The 17,716-nt window shown below is 42.7% G+C and overlaps 1 protein-coding gene across 1 annotated transcript in view; it reads right to left on the bottom strand.

Annotated features, from left to right (window-relative positions):
- Mocs1 (Molybdenum cofactor synthesis 1) overlaps positions 1 to 17,716 on the bottom strand; it is a 266,841-nt gene that overhangs the window by 202,272 nt on the left and 46,853 nt on the right. The window contains exon 5 of the mRNA XM_080283926.1: positions 11,122 to 11,345. Coding sequence (XP_080140052.1) covers positions 11,122 to 11,345 — 224 coding nt within the window. The remainder of the gene's footprint in view (positions 1 to 11,121; positions 11,346 to 17,716) is intronic.

Genomic DNA, 17,716 nt, shown 5'->3' with positions numbered 1-17,716 from the left:
AGGGACAATGCCTTACCCAGCATGATCCCCCCCCCCCCACACCATTGTCTCGGCAATTCACCAGTTGCCAGTGACTTGGCCAATAAAGACATTCAGGGCCAGAGTGATTCCCCAATCGATGACAATGTGGAGGGCAAAGTTTACGTAGCATTAGAGATAGAAACAGTCAGAAATGATGATCAGGTAATGTCGCCAAAAAAGGTCAGGTATGTTGATGTGATAGTGAGTGAAACAATGCTTATATTGCCTATATTACTGTTTGAAAACCAATATACTCTCATACTACATATAAATTTGTACCAAATAAATAAATAAATACCATTTATGAGTGGTGAGGAATAGTTACCTTCCCACAGAACTTGTTTTCTTTGGAGCCAGCCCGATAGAAAACCCAGTAGGGTAAGGAGTACTGCTACCTGTATCGAGTATTTTAACCTCAGGTGAGCGATTTCTCTATGAATTTTCGATGTTTCTCACCAAAAGCGAAGGTTTGAGCCTAAATTTTTTTTTTTCCAAAATTGGTCGGGATTGGGGGGAGTCAGTGGTGGAAAATTGGTCGAGACGGGGTGAGTTCTATCTATCTATTGCCAGACGCCTCAATCATGTTTGGGGTGGCCACAAACAAATCGCCTCCACGTCGCTCTGTCCCCCGCCATTTCACTGTCCTGCTCCCAACTCACTCCCCCCTCTCTCATATACCTCTCCACCCCATCCCTCCATCTCATCCTCGGCCTCCCCCTCCCTCTTCCCCCCTCCACCTCACTCACATACACTCTCTTTGTCAGTCTTTCACCCTCCATCCTCTCCACATGGCCAAACCACTTCAGTGTGTTCCTCATAACGCTTCCTATCACATCCACATCCACACCACAACATTCCTTTATATCCTCATTCGTCAGCCTCTCTCACCATGTGACTCCACAGGCTTCTCTTAAATAACTCATTTCCACTGCTCTCACTCTTGACTTGTGTCCTTCCAACAACGTCCAAGCCTCACTTCCATACGTCGGAGTTGGTATCACAATACTGTCATGCAGTAACTTTTTCACTTCCATGCTCACTTCCCTGTTTCTTATCACTGCTTTCAAGGAACCAGAAACCTTTCTTCCCTGCTGTACCCTTTCAAGCACTTCACTCTCCAAACCTCCATCCTTGCTCACACTACCCAAGTACTTAAACGTACAGGTGGGTTAATATATATTTATCATCATCATCATCATCCAATCCTATGTCACCCCACAGAGGAGCGTAGGAACCCGGGGCTAGGCAAGTTGGTCCTGACATTAAAGATGAGAGTGACTAGCCTCACTTATCCCTGAGTGGCATTACATAAGCAATCTACCCTAACCACCCCTTGGATATAAACCTTCACCGGCTCAATCCGACTGGAGCACAATAATTACCCACTAAACCACCAGGCGCCTATATATATATATATATATATATATATATATATATATATATATATATATATACAGTGGATTCTCGAATTTCGACAGTTTAGAATTCGATGAATCGAATTTAGATGCACTTTGGAGTGGTCCGCCTACCTCACTTTTTGATGCAAAATTGCAAATTTCGATGCTCTCAGGGGCTTCATATGCAGAAACAGTCAAAGATCATCACATCCTTCAGGCCAATTACTAGGGTGTTGCAAGATATAACCAGCCAAGAGGGTGAGGAGGAAGATGAGATGCACTTTGGAGTGGTCTGCCTACCTCACTTTTTGATGCAAAATTGCAAATTTCGATGCTCTCAGGGGCTTCATATGCAGAAACAGTCAAAGATCATCACATCCTTCAGGCCAATTACTAGGGTGTTGCAAGATATAACCAGCCAAGAGGGTGAGGAGGAAGATGTTGACACTGCAGATGTCCAGATACTCAAGGATGATTTTCATTTTGAGGAGTTTGGGTTGGATACCTCTACAAAGGAGGCTACTTCAACTAAGTGGTCCACCCCTGCCACACACCAACACCAGCCAGCCACGTGATTATATTCTATAACCTAAGGTTAGCACTTTACAGTGTGCTGTACTGTAACTACTGTAATAAAAACTGTGACAGGATACTGACAAACTGTTACAAATTTTGATGTATTCTGAACTACAGTACAGTATGGCAATACAGTGCAGAACTAGTTATGTAACCACATTTATAGTTCACAAAGTTTACAGGGAGTGTGGGCAAAAAATTATGATTTTACGTAGTGAAGTTGGGAGGCCCCAGACCCAAACTAATTTTTCCCCTAAGTTCAGTTTAAATTTCGATGTCTTGAATTTCGCGGTGATTTTTGTGTACCCATGACCATTGAAATTCGAGAAACTACTGTATATATATATGGATGGGGTGTAAAGGAGGTGCAAGGTAGGGCAGTGGATGTGGGGGTGGCTCTAATGAATGAGGATGAGATGTAAAAAATTTTGGGGGTCGCTGTTTGCTGATGATACAGTATTGTTGAGTGATGATGAATGGGAGTTGCAAGGGGTGATGAATGAATCTGGGACAGTGTGTAGGAAGAGGAATCTGAAAGTTAATGTAAACAAGAGTAAAGTTATGGTGTCTGAGAAGAATGAAGTCACAGAATGCACAGTGAGGCTGGATGGTGAGGATACGGAGAATGTGAGTGCATTCAAGTACTTGGGTAGTGTGATGAGTAAGGATGGAACTTTTGGGGATGAAGTGTTTGAAAGGGTACGGCAGGGAAGGAAGGTTGTTGGTTCACTGAAAGCAGTGATGAGAAATGGGGAGATGAGTATGGAAGTTAAGAAGTCTATCTATCTATCTATTGCCAGACGCCTCAATCCCGTTTGGGGTGGCCACAAACAAATCGCCTCCAAGTCGCCCTGTCCCCCGCCATTTCACTCCCCTGCTCCCAACTCACACCCCCCTCTCTCATATACCTCTCCACCCCATCCCTCCATCTCATCCTCGGCCTCCCCCTCCCTCTTCCCCCCTCCACCTCACTCATATACACTCTCTTCGTCAGTCTTTCACCCTCCATCCTCTCCACATGGCCAAACCACCTCAGTGTGTTCCTCATAACGCTTCCTATCACATCCACATCCACACCACAACGCTCCTTTATATCCTCATTCGTCAGCCTGTCTCTCCACGTGACTCCACAGGCTTCTCTCAAATAACTCATTTCCACTGCTCTCACTCTTGACTTGTGTCCTTCCAACAATGTCCAAGCTTCACTTCTGTACGTTAGAGTTGGTATCACAATACTGTCATGTAGTAACTTTTTCACTTCCATGCTCACTTCCCTGTTTCTTATCACTGCTTTCAAGGAACCAGCAACCTTTCTTCCCTGCTGTACCCTTTCAAGCACTTCACCCTCCAAACCTCCATCCTTACTCATCACACTACCCAAATACTTAAACGTACTCACATTTTCCAATTCCTCACCATCCAACCTCGCTGTACATTCACTAACTTCACCTCTCTCAAAGACCATCACTTTACTCTTCCCTACATTCACCTTTAGGTTCCGTTTCTTACACTCTCTCTCAAACTAATCCACCAAGCCTTGCAGCTCCCCTTCGTCTTCACTCAACAACACAGTATCATCTGCAAACAACAGTACAGGGAGTTTCCAAACACTATCCTCTCTCACCAGGGCCACTCCAACATCCACTACCCTACCTTGTACCTCTTTTATTACCCCATCCATGTACAGATTGAACAACCATGGAGACATGACACATCCCTGTTTCAAACCAACTTTCAAAGAGAAAAATTCACTTAGTTCACCATCCACACGCACTGCAGCCTTCGCACCATCGTACATACTCTTCACAGCATTCAACAACTTCCCATCTACTCCATATATTCTTAACACTTTCCACAATCCTTGTTTATCCACCCTGTCATATGCTTTCTCCAAATCCATGAAAGCCGCATACAACTTCTTTCCCTTCTCTAGAAACTTTTCCACTAAAGATCTAAGAATGAATATCTGATCTACACAACCTCTTCCCTTCCTAAAGCCTCCCTGTTCTTCTCCAACTAATTTCTCTGTTCTTTCTCTAACTCTGTCTATAAGTATCCTACCATACACTTTTCCTATTATACTAAGAAGACAAATGCCTCTATGATTACCACACACTTCTTTTTCCCCTTTTCCTTTGTACAAGGGAATAATTATACCTGACTTCCAATCCTCCGGGACTCTACCTTCCTCCCACGCCAATCTGCACATCTTCCACATCCATTCTACTACTATCTCTCCCCCATGCTTCAGCATTTCACCACACACTCCATCAATTCCTGGGGCTTTCCCCGATTTAACTTTCTTCATTGCTTCCACAACTTCTATCCTACTGATTTCTTCCTGTCTTCTCATCTCCCTCCTTCTCCCAGCCATTCCCCAGCCACTTATACTCGCATTACTTCCATCCTCTACGTTCAACAATTCCTTAAAGTGTTCTCTCCATCTGCTCACTTTTCTCCCTTCTCCACTAGTAATCTACCATTTTTATCTTTCACTCCCCTGCTAACTTCACTTCCACCCTGTCTTACTCTTTTCACTTCTCTCCAGAACATTTTCTTACAGTCCCTCCACTTTACACTCAAATTCCTTCCAAATTCCTCATCCACTCTCTTCGTACTCTCCCTTACTAATCTTTTCACCTCTCTCTTCCTTTCCACATATAACTCTCTCTTCCGCCTCTCAACTTCATCCACGCCCCTATTTCTCATCCATTCATTGTATGCTTTCTTCTTTTGTGCCACAGCCTGTTTCACCTCTTCAGTCCACCACGCTGTTCCTTGCACCCCCCTCCGTCTTCTCTTCCTTCCACACACCACATCACATGCTGCACATATTTCTTCTGTAAATATATTACACATACCTTCCACGTCTCCCATCTGCTCCAATTCATATTTGCCCAATCGTTCCTCCATTTCTCTCTTATACTCTGCCTTTTTCTCATCCTCTTATAACCTTTCCACTCTCCTTGCAACTACTCCTTCCTCTCGTCTTTCCCTTTTTCTATTCCTCCATCTTACTTGAATTTTAATTCTGGCCACCACCAAGTAGTGGTCAGAAAGTCCACTCCCCCAACCTCTATACGCTCTTGCATCCATTACACATCTTCGCATCCTTTCATCCACACACACATAATCAATCATTGCCTTCCTTTCATTCAGTTCACCACCCACCCTTCTCATCACTCGCCATGTATACCTGTGGATCATTTTATGCCTGAAGAGGGTATTGGCTATCACCAACCCCCTCCCAGCACAAATGTCCACTAATGCACTTCCATTCTCATCTATCTCAGCAGGCACACCCCACTCACCAACTATTCCATCCACCTTCACATTACCAACTTTACCATTCATATCACCAATCAAAAACACTCTCTCATTCTTTCCAAACTTTTCCATGCACACTTCCACATTTGTCCAGAACTCTTCTCTCACTCTTCTAGCACGATCTTGCGTTGGCGCATACACACACACACAATTGCCCACATTTGTATTCCAACTTTCAACTTTACCCACACAATCCTTGACCCAACTGATCCATACTGTCTTATGCTCTTCTTCCATCTTTTACTCACAACTATACACACTCCTTCCTTTGCCCTCTCATTCTCATCTACTCCTGCACATATACCCCATCCATACTCCCATTCTCTCACACTTTCTCCTCTCCATTTTGTTTCAGTTATTCCACATACATCCACTTTCGCATCCTCAAGCACCTGGACAATCTCTCTCTCTTTCACCTCATCATTCGCTCCTCTTACATTCCATGTACTCAGTACCAAGTCCTTTGTCCGGTCCTGGGTCGTCATCGTTTGGTCAGTCCTTGTCCGAGGCTTCTTGTTTGTTTTTTTAGTTAGTTGTTTTCCGGGGAGGGGCACTAACCCTCCGCCAACCCTTTTAGTCGCCTTTTACGACAAGCAGGGATACTGGGGGAGTATTCTTGAAAACCCCCCTACCCTACTTTCCTAGACGCGAACAAGTCAAGATTGAGAACAGTGGGAATTAGTTACTTGAGAGGACCATATGGAGTGACATGGAGAGACAAGCTGACAAATGAAGAAGTGAAGGAACGTTGTGCGGTGGATGTGGATGTGGTTGAGAAGATTAGGAGAAATACACTGAGGTGGTTTGGATATGTGGAGAGAATGGAGAATGAAAGACTGACTCAGAGGGTGTATGTCAGTGAGGTGGAGGGAGGGAGAGGGAGGGGAAGACCTAGGATGAGGTGGAGGGATGGAGCTGAGAGGTATATGAGGGAGGGGGGGGTGAGATGGGGGGAGGGTAGTCAAATGGTGGGTGACAGAGCGACTTGGAGGCGTTTTGTCTGCACCCACCCTTTGCAGGATTAGGGCATTGGGCCATAGATAGATGGACATAATAGATAGTTCTCCATATTGCTTGATTTCTGGCAGCCTTCCTATTCAGCCTCTTATCCTTGAGGTCACACTCTATGACCTCGTCTCTTATCTTTGTTGGTCTGTCTCTCGCAGCCTTAACCCCGATGTTCACACTTCTCAGCCTCCATACATAGTTGTCATCCTCCATCCTCTCAACATGACCAAAGCATCTGAATCTACCCCTCTTCATCACAACACTGATACATTCAATTCCATCCTTCCTCTAAACTCTTCAATCGCAATCTTAGTCCTCCCAGGCCTCGCATTCAAGGATGCACTACTCATCTGTTTAATCTTTCATTTCTGTATGTCTGAGCCTATAAATATCCTCTCCCTTTTCTGCCCAGGTCTCACTACCAAACATCAACACATTCCTAACACATGCCACATACAGGGTGACCCAAAATGAATGCAACCCATCAAAGTGTGTCATTTATACAACTGATAAGAAATTTGCTTTACTTTTGCATTCATGCTACAATGAGTTGATAGCAAAACAGTTCTAGATGTTTGGGTTCCGCACAAAGCTGGGAGTAGCGCTGCTATTAGTAGCGGCGCTACATGGCGCCGCTACTATTTTAACAGCGATGGTGGTAATGCCATTACCGTACTTTTTTTTAGCCAGTAGCGGAACTGAGAATGCTGCTACTTTTTGGCCGTACTCGCGCTTTACCGCGCTCCTCGCTACTCATGTGACGAATACAGGTCTGGAGTCGGTGAGTACACAGATATGTTGACGGTTTGGTTGTAGTTATTAATAACGAAAAATAATACTTTCGTCAATTCTGTCAATTAATGATGTTTGTTCCACATTACATCAGTAATGGAAGAGGTGTCTGAGCGTGAGGGAAGTATGGGTAGTGGACATGTTAGAAATGAAGCTGATGATTACGATGATAATGAGGATTTCTTGGGTGTTTAAAATTAAGTGAGAATACTCTTCAAGCTCAACAGAGTTCAAATGAAGTGACCCTATTTCCCAGCAGTCCCCCTACTGGATCATTAAATACTGATTGTGACAGCTTTCCATCAAAGAATTTTAACCCTTTAACCGCGGGTGTCATTCCAGAATGACATTGCAAAAACTGGACCAAACCGCGGGTGTCATTCTCGAATGTTTGTGAATATTTTGAATACCCCGCGTTTTTTCTGTGCGCCAATTGTTTCAAGGGAGAGTAGCTATTAAGTTCTTTCACTCCAGGCGACCCCCCACCTCCCTCCTCCCCCCCCTGGGGCCCCACCTCCCACCCCCTGGGCCCCCCACCACACCCAGGACCAAACACGCATCAGTATCTGTCCAGCTGTGTGAGCGACAACACTGCTGATGTGGAAGTGAAGTGCAGGCAATTACAGTGCCTTTCACCTGCCTCAGTGAACACAGAGTGGGTGTTTATCGTATGTGCAGTGTTCACATATGTTTATAGTATTATTATCAGAATGAGGTTGGCATTTGGTAATGGTGTGTGAGCGAAAAATAGTGATTACAACACCGCTGATATGGCAGTGAAGTGCGGGCAATTACAGTGCCTTTTACCTGCCTCAGTGAACACAGAGTGGGTGTTTATCGTATGTGCAGTGTTCATATATGTTTATAGTATTATTATCAGAATGAGGTTGGCATTTGGTAATGGTGTGTGAGCGAAAAATAGTGATTACAACACCGCTGATGTGGCAGTGAAGTGCGGGTAATGACAGTGCCTTTTACCTGCCTCAGTGAACACAGAGTGGTGTTTATCGTATGTGCAGTGTTCATAAATGTTTATAGTATTATTATCAGAATGAGGTTGGCATTTGGTAATGGTGTATGAGCGAAGGTAATGGTGTGTGAGCGAAAAATAGTGATTTTAGATCGCTCACTTCTAATGGCACTGCCCATCCAGTGATAGTCAACGAAATCATGAAACCTACATCATTGCAAAGCCGAAGGTTAGTACTTTCTAATGGTACCTTATTTTTCGCTCTAGATTTATTCTGTGCAGAGTTACTGAAAGTGACAGTGATATACAGTGATGCGACAGTGACGTGCTTTACCAATATTTGTATAATGGATAATGTAGTAATAAGGGATATTTTGCCTAGAAAAAAAAGTAAATATTGGCCAGTATAATAAGTGATATTGTAATAAGAGAATCTGCGGCACTTGTGTAATTCTGCAGCACTTGTGTAATTCTGTGATGCGACAGTGACGCAATATAGTAATAAGTGCAGTGTAAATATAATGTATATTGCCCAGATTATATGTAAAATAATATTAGAAGTTAGAAATAATGAAAAGATCGCCTGAAACGTCAGTGAGCGGGTGACGCCACAGTGAAGTGCGGACGCAGCCGCAGTGAAGTGCCTTTTACCTACCTCAGTGAACACAGAGTGGGTGTTTATCGTATGTACTGTGTTCATATATGTTTATATTACTATTATGAGAGAGTGGTTGGCATTTGGTACTGGTGTGTGGGGCGTAAAATAGTGATTTTACACCCCTCACTTCTAACGGCTCTGCCCGTCCTGTGAAAGTCAACAAAGTCATGAAACTTACATCAATGGAAAGCTGAAGGTTAGTACTTTCTAATGGTACCTTATTTTTTTCTCTAGCTTTATTCTGTGCAGAGTTATTAAGGTTTAAAGGTTTGTTTACATTTGGCTGAAACCCCCGTGGGAGAGGACAGTCAGACCAAAACAATACCCGCGGTTAAAGGGTTAAACCAGTGTTCATCGCACTTAACACTACAATTCCTTCTAGTGCCGATGTAGAGAAAGTCTTTTCTGTAGGAAAAGATATACTGCAACCGAAACGAGCTAGCCTGTCTGATTCAAATTTTGAAAAGATTGCTTTCCTCAAGATAAATAAGGATCTCAGCTAGATGTACGCAATGCTAACACACACACACACACACACACACACACACACACACACACCTCTAAATATCCCCGTCTCTAACTTCCGCTCTCTCCCTCACTCCCTCTTTAAGACTAATTCTTACTCACTACGTTATTATTTCCAAACAGTATGTCACATTCAGTTTGAAGTAATGGAAAAAAAAACATTGCTGTTGTATAAATAGCCTTTAAGAGAAAGCCCCAGTTCATCTTTACTTTCGTTTTCGTACATATCTTAAATAGGTATCATTGAAAATATAATAAATCTATATAATATGTATCAATGGTAGGCCACATTTTTTTGCCTTTTATTTGCATGCGTTACTTTCAGTAGGTATACTAGGTAACAATGTAAAAGAACATTTGTTACATTATACAGTAAATAGCTTTTTCCTGTACCTTCAGCTCTAAGATTCACTAATCTGACACCGACATGTATATGGTGTTTTTTTTTTTTATCTTTTTTTTTTTCAGTATAAGTATATACTGACATTACTGATACACAACATAACCACTCAGACTGACTAATATTATCAGAACAGTATATAGTGTATTGCTATATTACAGATTTTTGTTAATCTTTCCTTCGTGTACCTTTTTCTTATCCAAAGTAGCGAGAGTGTCACTACATTTCGTATCAAGTAGCGAAATCAGTAACGCCACTATTTTTTTGAGCTGGTAAAGGGAATGGGAGCGCCAATACTTTTTATTAGTAGCATTCCCAGCATTGGTTCTCCAGTTCAAATGGTCTGCTTTTAATGAACCTTCCAAGTGTTCCAAATGACCACCTCAATGTCACAGGCACTCCTGAATACGAAACTGTCAATTATGCGGACACACTCCTGTCTTGGGATAGCTCTGATGTTGACTGTGATTTCTGTTTTCAGGTCTCTGATTGTCTAGGGGTGACTTTCATAAACATTATCTTTAAGATAACCCCACAGATAGAAATCTGGGGGGTTCAGGTCAGGTGAGTGTGGGGGCCCACCCAGTGTCACACCTCCTACTGATTGGTCAATCCTCAAATCATTGCTGCAGCCGCATCAACGCCTGGTTTGAAGTGTGTGGGGAGGCCTCATCCTGCTGGAACCACAGCTCCCCATGAGTGATACCCCTACATCTTCCTACTGTTATGGGTTGCATTCATACTGAGGGGCAGCCCTCTCAATGTTGGGAGGGGCAACAGCTCCCTGAACTTCCTCCCTCCACTTCTTACCCTTACCACAGAGCCAGCTCCAGCTCTACCTGCAACACGTAACATATCCCCCAAGTAATGAAACTCCTTCACTCACTCAAGAGACAATCTAGCAAGATCAATACTTTCAAGCCTGACAAGCTCAACACGCATTCCCCAATATAATTCACACATGAAATCAGCACGAGGCAGGACTGAGTTTCCTTAGTTATTATTCAGATCATGCCAACAATCTAACTACTGTATATTTAGTCAGTTGAGCTGAAAGGAGCTAGCAACCTTCACTGAACTGGGTGGGGGCACCCATCACCCATTCACTCAATGTACTGTTGTCCTCATGAGACCCCACTGGTGATAATCCAAGTGGTTTCCCGGAACTGAGGAAACTACTTACTATACTGGGTGGTATTCAAAAAACTCAATGATGCCTAGTGGTCTAGTGGGTTCAAGTGCTCCAACCAGCCGGGCCATGTAAGAGTTTCCACCTGAGGGAAGGTCGGGGTTTATTGCTTGCATAATGCCACTCAGCAATGAGAGGCAAAGTCACCTTCAGTTTCAATGTTGGGAGTGAGAAACATAGCCCTGGGTCACTATACTCCTTCTGGGGCAAGAAGGGATTGGATTATAGATAGAACTGAAGAACAAACATGGTATAAACCTTCACAGGAGAATATCCAAGGCTGAGGGAATGCTGTATGCCCTCCATTACACGATCCCATCCCCTGCGACGTGTGATTAGCTCAAACTTCTGTGGAATGAGGGTATCCAGAGATATATTGAGATGAGTCAGCCCAGCGCTCTGCAGTTCAGCCAAGCGACGTTTCAGCAACAGTCCATTGGTTGTTATACCCAGCTGCTTGATGCCCAAGCCTGACAGTCTCTCTGCAAAGATAGTTGCATCATTATTATATTTTGCCATATATATGGCAAAGTTCATTGTTCTGGTATTATTATTTTTCTTTGCATTTTTTTTCTTAGATCTTGATAATATTATTGTATACAGGAAGGTACCCTAGGGTAACCCAAGTACCTGTGCCAAATATAGATAACCTTGACCTATTTTTGAAGGTCAAATACTCATTTTTGGTGCAGAAGTTGAATATCTGAAATTGAAATATCTGAAACTAATTGAGATACAGCTATTAGGTTGAAAATCCTATTATAAAAAGGTTTGCCGAGAAGTTTGGTTGAATATTTCGCCATTTAGTCTAGTGGAAAGTACTGAATTCAAAACTACTCAGTGTTTTATTTATAACACGATTTAGAGACATCCACACAAACTGTAAAGCAGCAACTTTACAGAAATATAGCTGAGGTCCCACTCATTATCTGAAAGGAATATATATCTATCTATCTATTGCCAGACGCCATAATCCCGTAAGGGGTGGCCATTTGACTTTGAGTTATTTGTTTTACGGAGAGGGGCACTAACCCTCCACCAACTCACTTGTCGGCACGTGGGGAGCACGTATGGTTTGGTTATGTGGTTACCACCTACAGTTCTAAATGGTTTCTTGGCCTACAGGAAACCATTTGGCTTGTTTATAATTACAGTTAAACATACAGTTAGCCAGTTATTGAGACAAATGTAAAATGTATCCATGCTTATAAAGACAATCAATACCATAAATAGTTATAGTGAAGCTTCCTTATTGTGACTACACAATAAGTAAATTGGTAACTAATTATTATTATTATTTTGTTGTTGTTGTTATGGCCTCAGGCTAATTTGTACATGAAACCAGTTAACTGCAGGATAAAGTTGCCCTTTCTCTTGCAGTCCACCAACCAAGGAGAGGGATGGAACTGAGGGATGCTTGTGTAACGGGTCAGTGGAGCAGTCTTCTGTCTGTGCCACCAGGTGACAGCATCCTTCTCCAGAAGTACAGGTATCTTTAAAACCCTTTTGCACTGTAACACTGTAAAACCTTGTAATGAGTCACCTTACTTATGCTTGTTTTAAAATTAATCCCCTCAGTGTATACTGAAGAATGGTCTATTAACCCCTTTGCGCACTGAAAGTTTTCTGTAAGCGTGTGTCACATGATTAGAGAAAATGCTGCGAGGGCAGGCAGGACTTGCGCACAATGGAAAACATTCCCATGTATTTTATATGCCCCAGATATTGGTTATAATGGTATTAATTGTATACCATAATCATCCCTGATGTTTATACTATTCAATAGGCTAATAAAAACACACAAAACTGATGAGTAAAAGTATTGTGAAAGTGCCAAAATGCAGTGAGAATACTGTTGTTCAACAGTGAAACTAAGTGCCCTACACCCTACTGCAAAATTCTGCCCACACAATGCAAGAGGTAAGCATATGTCTAGATACAGAATTTCACCAGCTTTCACATGATGTTGCCAGAATTCTGATATGATCAAAAAGTTTCTGAGTAAGTTGCCAAAAATCGCACGCGCCATCCCTCCCCCTTGAACTGAAAACCGAGAGAATGCCGACAATTTGAGAGTGTTGGCCTTGAAATAGACACCCTCCCCTACGAAGCACCAAAGACTGACACACTTCACGCTAAAACATAATTATTGGTGAATATTTTTGTCCAGAATTGCCTGTCATCCCTTCTATCAACACTGACAAGTGTGTCATAGTGCGTCTTCGGTTCCCTTTGAGCCTAACATCATTTTGAGTCATCATTCGCGAAAGGATTAACATTTTTTGTATGAAGGAATATACAGTAAAAGTCCTATTCTTCGGCATCTACGGGACCCCCTGGGGGTAGGGGGGTTTTCAAGAATACTCCCCCAGTATCCCTGCTTGTCATACGAGTGAATAAAAGGGTTGGTGGAGGGTTAGCGCCCCTCCCTGGAAAACAGCTAAATAAAAAGGAGAACAAGAAGCGTTGGACAAGGACTGACCAAAAGTTGACGACCAAGGACCAGACAAAGGACATGGTACGGATCGTGACGTGGAACGTAAGGGGTGCGAATGATGAGGTGAAAGAGAGAGAGATCATCCAGGTGCTTGTGGGTGCGAAAGTGGATGTATGTGGAGTAACTGAAACTAAATAGAGAGGAGAGAGTGTCAGAGAATGGGAGTATGGATGAGGTATATGTGCAGTAGGTGAGAATGAGAGGGCAAAAGGAGCATGTATTGTTGTGAGTAAAAGATGGAAGAAGAATATAAGAGAGTACAGATCAGTCGGCTCAAGGATTGTGTGGGTAAGATTGAAAGTTGGAATACAAATGTGGGCGATTGTGTGCGTGTATGCACCAACGCAAGATCGCGCAAGCAAAGTGAGAGAAGAGTTCTGGACAAATGTGGAAGTGTGCATGGAACAATTTGGAAAGAATGAGAGTGTTTTTGATTGGTGATATGAATGGAAAAGTAGGGAATGTAAAGGTGGATGGAATAGCTGGTGAGTGGGGTGTGCCTGCTGAGATAGATGAGAATGGCAGTGCTCTAGTGGACATTTGTGCCAAGAGGGGGTTGGTGATAGCCAATACCCTCTTCAGGCACAAAATGATCTGCAGGTATACAAGGCGAGTGATGAGAAGGGTGGGTGGTGAACTGAATGAAAGGAAGGCAATGACTGATTATGTGTGTGTGGATGAAAGAATTCGAAGCTGTGTAATGGATGCAAGAGCTAATAGAGGTTGGGAGAATGGACTTTCTGACTACCATTTGGTGGTGGCCAGAATCAAGATCCAAGTAAGATGGAGAAATAGAAGGGAAGGACGGGAGGAAGGAGTAGTTGCAAGGAAGGTGGAAAGGTTACAAGAGGAGGAGAAAAAGGCAGAATATAAGAGAGAAGTGGAGGAACGATTGGGTAAATATGAAATGGAGCAGATGGGGGACGTGAAAGGTGTGTGCAAGATATTCAAAGAAGAAATATGTGCAGCATGTGATGTGGTGTGTGGGGTGAAGAGAAGATGGAAGGGGGTGCAAGGAACAGCATGGTGGAATGAAGAGGTGAGACAGGCTGTGGCACAAAAGAAGAAAGCATATGATGAATGGATGAGAAATGAGGGCGTGGAAGAAGTTGAGAGGCAGAAGAGAGAGTTATATGTAGAAAGGTGAAAAGATTAGTACGAGAGTGTAAGAAGAGAGTGGATGAGGAATTTGGAAGGGATTTGAGTGTAAAGTGGAGGGACTGTAAGAAAATGTTCTGGAAAGAGGTAAAGAGAGTAAGACAGGGTGGTAGTGAAGTTAGTAGGGGAGTGAAAGGTAAAAATGGTAGATTACTAGTGGAGAAGGGAGAAAAGTGAGCAGATGGAGGGAACACTTTAAGGAATCGTTGAACATAAAGAACGGAAGTAATGCGAGTATATGTGACTGGGGAATAGCTGGGAGAAGGAGGGAGGTGAGAAGACAGGAAGAAATCAGTAGGACAGTTGTGGAAGCGATGAAGAAAGTCAAATTGGGGAAAGCCCCATGAATTGATGGAGTGTGTGGTGAAATGCTGAAGCATGGGGGAGAGATAGTAGTAGAATGGATGTGGAAGATGTGCAGATTGGCTTGGAAGGTAGAGTCCTGGAGGACTGGAAGTCAGGTATAATTATTCCCTTGTACAAAGGAAAAAGGGAAAAAAAAGTGTGTGCTATCATAGGGGCATTTGTCTTCTTAGTGTAATAGGAAAAGTGTATGGTAGGATACTTATTGACAGAGTTAGAGAAAGAACAGAGGAATTAGTTGGAGAAGAACTGGGGGGCTTTAAGAATGGAAGAGGTTGTGTAGATCAGATATTCATTCTTAGATCTTTAGTGGAAAAATATCTAGAGAAGGGAAAGAAGTTGTAAGCGGTCTTCATGGATTTTGAGAAAGCATATGACAGGGTGGATAGACAAGGATTGTGGAAAGTATTAAGAATATATAGAATAGATGGGAAGTTGATGAATGCTGTGAAGAGTATGTATGATTGTGCTAAGGCTGCAGTGCGTGTGGATGGTGAACTGAGTGAATTTTTCTCTTTGAAGGTTGGGTTGAAACAAGGATGTGTCATGTCTCCATGGTTGTTCAATCTGTACATGGATGGGGTAATAAAAGATGTACAAGGTAGGGCAGTGGATGTTGGAGCGGCCCTGGTGAGAGAGGGTAGTGTTTGGAAACTCCCTGTACTGTTGTTTGCAGATGATACTGTGTTGTTGGGTGAAGATGAAGGGGAGCTGCAAGGCTTGGTGGATGAGTTTGGGAGACTGTGCAAGAAATGGAATCTAAAGGTGAATGTAGGGAAGAGTAAAGTGATGGTCTTTGAGAGAGGTGAAGTCAGTGAATGTACAGTGAAGTTGGATGGTGAGGAAATGGAAAATGTGAGTAAGTTTAAGTACTTGGGGAATGTGATGAGTAAGGATGGAAGTTTGGAGGGTGAAGTGCTCGAAAGGGTACAACAAGGAAGAAAGGTTGCTGGTTCCTTGGAAGCAGTGATAAGAAACAGGGAAACGAGCATGGAGGTGAAAAAGTTACTACATGACAGTATTGTGATACCTACTCTAACGTATAGAAGTGAAGCTTGGATGTTGTTGGAATGACACAAGTCAAGAGTGAGAGCAGTGGAAATGAGTTATTTAAAAGAAGTCTGTGGAGTCACATGGAAAGACAGGCTGACAAATGAGGATATAATGGAGTGTTGTGGTGTGGATGTGGATGTGACAGGAAGCGTTAGGAGGAACACACTGAGGTGGTTTGGCCATGTGGAGAGGATGGAGGGTGAGAGACTGACGAGCAGAGTGTATGTGAGTGAGGTGGAGGGGGGGAGAGGGAGGGGGAAGCCAAGGATGAGATGGAGGGAAGGAGTGGAGAGGTATATGAGAGAGGAGGGTGTGAGTTGGGAGTAGGGCAGTGAAATGGCGGGGGACAGGGCGACGTGGAAGCTATTTGTTTGTGGCCACCCCGTACGGGATTAAGGCGTCTGGCGTTAGATAGATAGACAGATAGATACCGGACCGGGCTGATGCCGAGAAATTGGATTTGCCGAATAATCGAAAAACCTACCCATTCAGTACCTTGAATGTATTGGTGAACACTGTCACCACCACTCATGGTATTACAATTGTATTTGAAGAGAGTACTGTATACTGTACAATACTGTAATCAGTACAGTACAATACCTGAATCTGAAATACAGTAATCCCGCGTTATACGATGCCTCTTTATACGATATTTCGCTTATACAATGTCAAAATTTTAGTACCCTATGTCCATTATACAATGGGAACGATTTGCTACAATGATGGATCATCCGCGGCTCAGTGAACAGCGAATGTGCAAACGCAACAAAAACGTCCTCACACTGTCGGCATTGGACCACACACACTTGTCCACCGGTCCAGCCTCATTAGCTAGCCCTGCCCAGCCAGCCAGTTCTGACATTGATGAGTGAGGGCTGTGACTGTGAGGCCGAGTCGGGACAATTCACCGTCAGGATGATTCCCCGTCATTTATTTACATATCAGTTTATGTACCAAGTACACTAGTTTTTGAATTATGTAAGTTATAAACGTGATGGTGGTTTATTGTTTATATAGTAAATGTAAAATATGGCATCAAATCATGGGCATTAAATGAAAAATAATAATATATTGAAACGTGAATCAGCTGATTTATGATCGTTCCTTCATCTTAGCATAAGGCTACATACAAGACATTGGCATTTATATAAATGCCTAATTACCTTAAGTGAACGATCGACATACTTTGGAATTATATGAATAATCTTCATATTATGTCTATATAAATGTTTCGGGACAATTCGCCATCAAGTCAATTCGCCATCACAACAATAACAAGACAATTCGCCATCGGGACTTTTCTTCGTCAGGATGATTCCACATCGTTTATTTTCATATCAGTTTATTTAGGAAGTACACTAGTTTTTTAGTACTGTACTTGTACCTCTTCAAAGTCATTTTAAAATATACCCAGGATGTTGTAGTACCAATGGAAATTAATGAAAACAGCTATGGGTGATGCTAGAACATAATTCAAAGTCAACTACAGCAAGGTAGAAACAAGTTAAATATTGCATAAAAGTGCAACTTACAAATGATATCCAAAGCCAACGCTACTGATTGAAAATAGACTTTGATAGATCCCCCTGAAAATTAGTGATTAAAGTATCAGTTAATCAGTAATAAGTATATTTATAGAATGACGGGGAATTGTCCTGATGGGGAACGTCCATATTATGACGGCGAATTGTCGACTTCATGGCGAATTGTCTAGGAATCACATAAACAACCCTTGCTTGCTTCAGTAAAGGTAAGAACTACTGTACTGTATACCGTAGTTTT

This window comes from Coenobita brevimanus, chromosome 99 (genome assembly GCF_032717465.1).
Source record: "Coenobita brevimanus isolate Jiangsu-jjx chromosome 99, ASM3271746v2, whole genome shotgun sequence".
Classification (NCBI taxonomy): domain Eukaryota; kingdom Metazoa; phylum Arthropoda; class Malacostraca; order Decapoda; family Coenobitidae; genus Coenobita; species Coenobita brevimanus.
The sequence above is the reverse complement of the archived record's forward strand: the minus strand, read 5'-3'. Positions and strand labels throughout refer to the sequence as shown.